Genomic DNA, 8,443 nt, shown 5'->3' with positions numbered 1-8,443 from the left:
CAAGGGACTCTCAAGAGTCTTCTCCAACACCACAGTTCAAAAGCATCAATTCTTCAGTGCTCAGCCTTCTTCACAGTCCAACTCTCACATCCATACATGACCACAGGAAAAACCATAGCCTTGACTAGACGGACCTTTGTTGTAATTACTAATGCACTGTTGCTACTATTATTTTAAACACACAGTTATCTACTAGATAAATTAAGAAGAATAAGACAAACTTTTTACGACTATTTTTTCCCTCTAATGCTCTTTTTAAAATGTCAGTTCAAGCTTTTGACCTATATTCTTTTTATGGTACAGGGATGGAGGAAGGAGGAGGGCTCAGGATGGGGAACACGTGTATACCTGTGGCAGATTCATGTTGATATATTGCAAAACCAATACAATATCGTAAAATTAAAAAATAAAATAAAATTCAAAGAGAAAAAAAAAAGAATTTCTTTTAGTATTTCCTGCAAGGCAGTTCTGTTGACATCAAACTCTCTTAGATTTTGTTTGTCTGAGAATGTCATCATTTCACTTAGAAGTTGAAGGATAATATTATTGGATTTAAAATTACGGATTGGTGATTTTTTTGTTTCAACATTTTAAATATTTCGCTCCATTCTCTTTGATTGCGTGGTTTCCAATGAGAGTCCCTCTGTAATTCTTATCTTTTTTTTTTTTTTTCGGTTCTGATAGTTTTATTTCATGTATTTGGCAGCTCTTTTGTTTGGCACATGCACATTAAAATTGTTACATTATCTTGGTGAACTGGCTCTTTAATTATTACATAATGTCCTTCTTTATCCCTGATGATTTTCTTTGCCTGAACTTTATCCAATATAATTTAGCCACAGCAGCTCTCTTTTGATTAGTATTTGCATAGCATATGCTTCTCCATTCTTTCACTTTTAACCTACTTATACGGTTATATTTTAGATGTGTTTTTATATGTAACATATAGGTGGGTCATTTTTTTCATTCTCCCACTCTCTCTTTTAATTCATAAATCTAGATCATTTATATTTAGCACAATTTCTGAGGTCTAAACAATTACGTCTTCCATTATACTATTTACTTTGTTTTTTTTTTAATTTTATTTTATTTTTAAACTTTACATAATTGTATTAGTTTTGCCAAATATCAAAATGAATCCATCACAGGTATACATGTGCTCCCCATCCTGAACCCTCCTCCCTCCTCCCTCCCCATACCATCCCTCTGGGTCTTATCTTTGTTCCTCACAGGTGAAACACTTCTCACCCTTGGCTTCTTTAACATTTTTGTTGTTGCTGTTTTGTTTTGTTGAAATATACTTGATGTACACATTATGTTATTTTCAGGGGTACAACTAGTGATTCAATATTTAAACACATTATGAAATGATCACCATGATGAGTCTGGTAACCATCTGTCCTCATACAAAATTACTATAGTTTTACTGACCATTTTTCTTTTTTTTTTTTTTTTTACCATTTTTCTTATGTTGTGTATTCCCATGACATTTATTTTATAACTAGATGTTTGTACCTCTTAATTCCCTTTGCCTATTTCTCTCATGCCCCACACCATCTCCTCTGGCAACTGCTCATTTTTTCTCTGTATGTGTGATTTTTGTTTTGTGTTTTAGAATTTTTTAGAAATTTTAGAATTTTTGTTTTGTGTTTTAGAATTCACATATGAGATCATACATTATTGTCTTTCTCTGACTTATTTCACTTAGATGCATCCATAGCATAAATGGCAAGATTTCACTCTTTTTTGTGACTGAGTGACATTGCAGTACTCCATACCAATCTTCATCCATTTGTCTGTCAGTGGACACTCCGTCACCATCTTGTCCTTTTTTCTATTTTAAACTTCTTAATTTTATATTTTACATGAGTACCTATGATCCATTTTGTGACAATTTTGTTAATGTTGTGAGGTACACATTGAATCTCTTTGTATATTTGTTTGCTTTTAGTATATCTAATTATTCCTGCCTCACTGCATTAAAAGCCTGTCATTTCTCCTTTAGATTGCCTTTGTTTTTTTGTCAAAATTATTGTTTCTAATGTATGTGGTTATATTTCTGGACTCTGTACTTCATTCCACGGAACTATGCATTCTTTGGACTATTTGCATTTTTTATTATTGAGTGAAAGAGTGGTTTATGCATTTTGGATGCTAAAAACATGTGCATGCATGCTCAGCTGGGTCCCACTCTTTGCAACCCCATAGACTATAGCCCGCCAAGCTCCTCTGTCCATGGGATTCTCCAGGCAAGAATATTTGAAGGGGATGCCATTTTATCCTTCAAGGGATCTTCCTGACTCAGGGATTGAACCTGTGTCTCCTTTGAAAAAAAAATGTGCTTCCCAGGCTACACTAGAGGTAAAGAATTTGCCTGCCAAAATATTTTGGATACCATGGGGATTAGTAACTAAGTTGTGTCCGATTCTTGTGACCCCATGGACTGTAGCCCACCAGGCTCCTCGGTCAATAGGATTTTCCAAGCAATAATACTGGAGTGAGTTGCCATTCCCTTCTCCAGGGGATCTGCCTGACCCAGGGATCGAACCCAGGTCTCCTGCACTGCAGGCAGATTCTTTACTGACTAAACTATCAGGGAAGCCCATTTGGATACTAGATCCTTATCAAACATATTTCTCTCATTCTATTTGCTATTTTTTGATTTTTTTAAACCATCTTGATGATGTGTTTTGGAGGCACTCATATTTTGAGCCGTGTGAAGAGTTAAAGAGCCTGGTACTTTCAGACTAAGAGGGAAAACTTCTCTATTAAGTGTAGTATCTCATTTGACTTCCTTTACTTTTATCCAAAACGTAATCATAGTTTTGATAGTTACATTTTTATTACAATGTTCCAGTGTGCCTTTATTACAGTGTTTCAATTGCCCATTAGGTAGCTTAAGGTCACGGAACATTTTAAACTAGGAAGGAAGAGATCTGTGCTTTCAGAACTTATTCTAACAGCTGTGTACATATCCAAATAAGAGGGAGTATGTGGGAAAATCTAGAATAACAGCTGGAGTCACCATATTTCAGCATGTAGTTCAATAAAAACCTAAAGTCAGTGTGGCTGTAGACCCTAATGCTGAGCATGTGAGAAATGTGAGAAACACTCAGAAGGATTCCACCAAAGAACAACGTAACTTATAGAGTTATTTATGCAGTGCCTACTGTGTACTCTGCACTATACACAGCACTGTGAGAAAAGTAATAAGACAGAAGACATGTTTGTCCTTATAGAACTTATAGTGTCTAGGGGGACACAGGAATTAAAGGGGGAAATGCCTGGTGAGTGTTATGATGGAGCACCTACTGGAAGTTTTGACAACATATATGATGACAGCTGATACTGTTTGACTATATACCACTTGACTGGTACTATTCTAACCAATTTTTGTACAGTTTTTAATTTCATCATCAAGACAATGCAATGAAAAAGATGCGATCATTATCATCACTATTTTAGAAATTATGAACCTGGGGCATGGAGTTTAAGCACTGTGCTCAAGTTAGTAAGCATGGCGGTAGGACTCAAAGCCACACCCTAAGTCTGTATCCCCCAGTCGTTTATATGATGAGAAGGAACTGATGACCTCAGTTAATGAAATTACTTAATACATTTAAGGGCTCAGCTAGATCCTCAGAAATTTCCAGTAGGGCTTTAAACATAAAAACTTTAGAGAAAGTCACTCAAAAATTTTTGAGATAACTCATGAAAAACAGTAACTGAAATTAGTTACTAGAGTCTTTGCAAAATTTATAGTAAAGATATGAAGAAACCTATAAGCACTCTCTGGAAATTTTCCATTTAGGATGTGGAAAGACACAGAGCAAGAATCTGTAAATAGATTTTTCTAAAGTAATGAAGATGATAGGAAGATGGGAGTCTACTTTTGCCTCTGCCTTGGGGGATGTAGAGTCCCTGGAGTGATGTGTAAACTGGATTCAAATACTGAGTCCCTAAAGAACTAAACAGAGAATATTGTCCAGAGTGTAAAACCAATTCCCTTTTTCTTTGCACACACATAGACTCTATTCCCTGAGGAGAGACTGAGTAAGCTTCTACCCTGTTTATAATCAAGAGCGCTACATCATTAAACCACATTCCATCTTGTGTGTCTTATCAAGTGGCAAACCTGATAACAATGCTGTTAATTTTTTCCTGATTCTTGAGAAGACTCGAAGTCATAATCTGAAATTAATACATGTAGGTCAGAAAGATTTCCAGGGAATGTCTGAAACTCAGTCTGGGCTGCATCCTTTTAGAATTTAAGGAACCTCAAACCTGAAACTGCCTTTCCAGGACTACAGGGGTAAATACCAAGGGAGAGCACCAAAGAGGGTGAGTTTCTGAATTCTGTTGATTTAATATCTGTCCTGTTTTGGGATGGAAGGCCAGAGGTACCAGATCTTCCACTTTCATTCCTGTTGTGTGCAGTCCTGAGATTTAAGTGAAACTGTCAGGAGAGTATGTTCATGGGAGATAAAAGAGTGTTCAGAGATTGGAGAGGAAGAGGGTGGGATGATTTGGGAGAATGGCATTGAAACATGTATAATATCATATATGAAACGAGTCGCCAGTCCAGTTTCGATGCACGATACTGGATGCTTGGGGCTGGTGCATTGGGACGACCCAGAGAGATGGTATGGGGAGGGAGGTGGGAGGAGGTTTCAGGATGGGGAACACATGTATACCTGTGGCAAATTCATTTTGATATATGGCAAAACCAATAGAATATTGTAAAGTTTAAAAATAAAATTAAATTAAAAAGAAAAAAGAAAATGCAGTATCTCAGTCAGTAAGTTCCTTCTCCCTGAATGAATTCTCACTTTTCTACATTTATGGATTTTATTCTGTGAAATAGAGCAGTAACTTAACCTCCTCTGGCCTTTTGTCCCTTAGTTTTTGTTTGGAGACAATGTGGTTCCCACTCCTCCATGTATTACTCCTCTAACAGAGGTCAGCAACAGGGAACTAGGGTCTCTGCCTTCTAATTTTACTGGTGAGGGAAGGGCTTAAGTGAATGAAGAAACGATGAGATGTGAAAAGGAAGATTCTGTCCTGGCACATCCCTCTCTCTTCTCTTTAGTTTTTTCTGGCATATTTTGCATATGGCTGCACTGCCCTCTCTCTATAGGCTAAGTTTGTGATGTTCTTTGTGTAATTAACATCTTAAGCCTCTGGTAAGGGAATGTCTATGGCACTCACTATCATGATAATGGTAAAGGCAGATTCTATGGGTCCAGGTTGGCTAGTATCAGACATGCTCGGTATATACACTTTCATGTAGGATGAGATATTGTCAGAAGGGCTGAGTTGTTCTCTAATGTTACCCTTTTCTCCTGTGTCCACAGATTCCCTTAGTGAAGAATGGCTCCTGGAAATGGTTCTTTTGTGACTGAATTCATTCTGGTGGGATTAACAGACCAACCAGATCTTCAACTTCCCTTGTTCTTCCTGTTTCTAGTAATGTATATGGTCACTGTGTTGGGAAATTTTGGCTTGTTAACACTAATTGTGCTGAATTCACACCTACACACCGCCATGTACTTTTTCCTTTTTAACTTATCCTTAATAGACCTGTGTTATTCTTCTGTATTTACACCCAAAATGCTGGTAGATTTTTTATCAAAGAAGAATATGATCTCTTATATGGGGTGCATGACTCAGCTCTATTTTTTCTGTTTTTTTGTCATTTCTGAATGCTATGTGCTGACATCAATGGCCTATGACCGCTATGTGGCCATCTGTAACCCACTTTTGTATAATGTTGTGATGTCCCCTAAAGTGTGTTCCAGCCTTATGCTTGGTTCCTACTTGATGGCATTTTCTGGTGCCATGGCTCACACTGGATGCATGCTGAGACTGACCTTCTGTGATGCAAACACCATCAACCATTATTTGTGTGACATCCTCCCTGTGCTTCAGCTCTCCTGCACAAGTACTTACATGAATGAGCTGGTAGTTTTCATTGTGGTAGGCATCAATATCATTGTACCCAGTCGCACGATCTTTGTCTCTTATGGTCTCATTCTCTCCAACATCATCCAAATATGCTCTACAGAGGGCAGGTCCAAAGCCTTCAGCACCTGCAGTTCCCACATAATTGCTGTTTCTCTGTTCTTTGGTTCAGGGGCAATCATGTATCTTAAACCGTCATCTGCTGGGTCCATGCATGTGGGGAAAATCTCTTCTGTCTTTTACACCAATGTGGTTCCCATGATGAACCCCTTAACCTACAGCTTGAGGAACAAAGATGTTAAACTTGCTCTGAGAAAAACCCTGGGGAGGGGAAAATTTTGATTAGAATCAAAGTCTCTGTGCAGGTTGTCATAGGACAGGAGATTCCATGTGTTTATTTTTAATAATTTTAGTGGCAGCTTTCTCATCCTATTTCTCACCATGGGGAAGGAAATCTGACTCTTCTCTCAAATTGTTCCTATTTTTAGGTCTTTTCATCCCCATTTTCACAATTTTCTTATGTTTTCCTTATGTTTCTCATTTAAGAAAAGCATTAAGAAACAAGTTATTCTTTTTTATTTTAAAATTATCACTATGGATTTTTTTCACTTGGAAGATGAACGGTACTGCTAACAATCAATAAAGTAGCACTAGTGTGAGTTTAAAATCTTTTTAAAGTCTGATTTTGAATGATCAATAAAGTAACACCTTGTACGTTGGGGGTTTCTTAAATGCCACTAGTGCCAGCAGAAGCATGAATCAGCTAATCTGTCCTAACTCTTTTCTTTCTCCCTTCTGTGGTTAGTACTATGACTCAAATGCCAGTTTCACAATTATAGCAGATCCATAAAAACTATGTAATATAGCCCACTCTGTAGCTGTGAACATCATTCATTAAGCTGGTTTCATATTTACCTCAGCGATTTCATATTTACCTTCTACAGTCAAAGAAGCACAATAGATTTTCAATATGTATTTAACATATGGATAGAATACTGAAAGAAATATTATTCATTTAGTTAAATAACACAGCTGCTTTAATAAAAAAAAAAGTCTAGAATAGACTATAAGCCTCATATTTCAAATCTACCACTCTTTCTATTATACTATTTGTATAACACATATGAGAAAACATTTGCTTTGAAAGCTGACTTTTTATATAAAAAATGAAATATTTGGGTGATCTTGAATTTAGAGAACAAAGCATGGGATGAAAATTTTTCATGAACGTGTCATTTGTCCATGGTCCAAAGAGACACAGTCAGTAAGAAGTCCCTCAAGACAATGGACAATGAGATTTAGAAGCTGTATTTCATTCTAAATCTGTATCTTGAGCTGTAGAATACTGTAATTATCCTCCACTGTCCATAAAGCTTCCATTAAAACTTATAATACACAATGACCTCACAATAACAGTGATTTTTAGAATTAAGACCAATTCATGGGGAACCAGGAAGAGAAAGGATGACCTCTTAAAAAGATAACATAGTTACTGTTAATCAAAACTCAAATTAGGAAGAATGAATAGAAAATAAATGGTAAGGAAAAATCAAACTATTTCTATGACTCTCTTCTTTCTGGAAGATTCTCAAAATATTATGAGGGTCATAGGATTTCTCTAGATAGGATGAAAGCTTAAGTTATTTGATATTAAAAAGTTAAACTGAAAGGACTTGTGGGACCCAGGAAAAATAAAACCATTCCTTGTTTTGTTGGCTTCTTTATGCTACTCTTACATGGATTTTTTGAGTACAAAATCCACAAATGGCACCCGGAAGAGCAATGGCAATTTGAAAGAAGTATTTAATGAATAAGCTAATTTTTACAATATCTTTTTTTAGAATTGGATGTTGTTGTCTTTTTTCTTTTGAGAAAACAGGCAAAAAGATGATCAAAAATCCTTATTATGATGACAAGAGAGAATTTAAACATGTAAGAAATCAACACCGAATATTCATTGGAAGGGTGGATATAAAGCTGAAGCTCCAATACTTTGGCCACCTGATATGAAGAGCCAACTCATTGGAAAAGACCCTAATGCTAGGAAAGTTTGAGGGCAGGAGGAGAAGGGATAATAAAGAATGAGATGGTGGGATGACATCACCAATCCAATGGAGGAGTTTTTGCAAACTCTGGGTCTTCCCTGGTGGCTCAGATGGTAAAGAGTCTGCCTACAGTGTGGGAGACCCAAGTTCAATCCCTGGGTCAGGAAGATCCCCTGGAGAAGGAAATGGCAACCCACTCCAGTATTCTTGCCTGGAAAATCCCATGAACAGAGGAGCCTGGCAAGCTACAGTCCACAGGGTTGCAAAGAGTCAGACATGACTGAACAACTTCACCTGAGCAAATTCTGGAAGATGGTGAAGAACAGGGAGGCATGGCCTGCTGCAGTCCATGGGGGTCACAGAGTCAGACGCTAGTTAGCAACTGAACAACAACAGGAGAACGTAATAACATTTATTACCTTGTTGTTTTTCTAGTC

At 37.0% G+C, this 8,443-nt stretch overlaps 1 protein-coding gene across 1 annotated transcript in view; it reads left to right on the top strand.

The window, feature by feature from the left end:
- Positions 1–6,303, top strand: part of LOC105002044 (olfactory receptor 145-like) — a 9,509-nt gene extending 3,206 nt beyond the window's left edge. Inside the window, exon 2 of the mRNA XM_010858486.1 lies at positions 5,507–6,303. Coding sequence (XP_010856788.1) covers positions 5,507–6,303 — 797 coding nt within the window. The remainder of the gene's footprint in view (positions 1–5,506) is intronic.
- Positions 6,304–8,443: the final 2,140 nt, after the last annotated feature.

Source organism: Bison bison, unplaced genomic scaffold, assembly GCF_000754665.1.
Source record: "Bison bison bison isolate TAMUID 2011002044 unplaced genomic scaffold, Bison_UMD1.0 scf7180017864388, whole genome shotgun sequence".
NCBI lineage: Eukaryota > Metazoa > Chordata > Mammalia > Artiodactyla > Bovidae > Bison > Bison bison.
The sequence above is the reverse complement of the archived record's forward strand: the minus strand, read 5'-3'. Positions and strand labels throughout refer to the sequence as shown.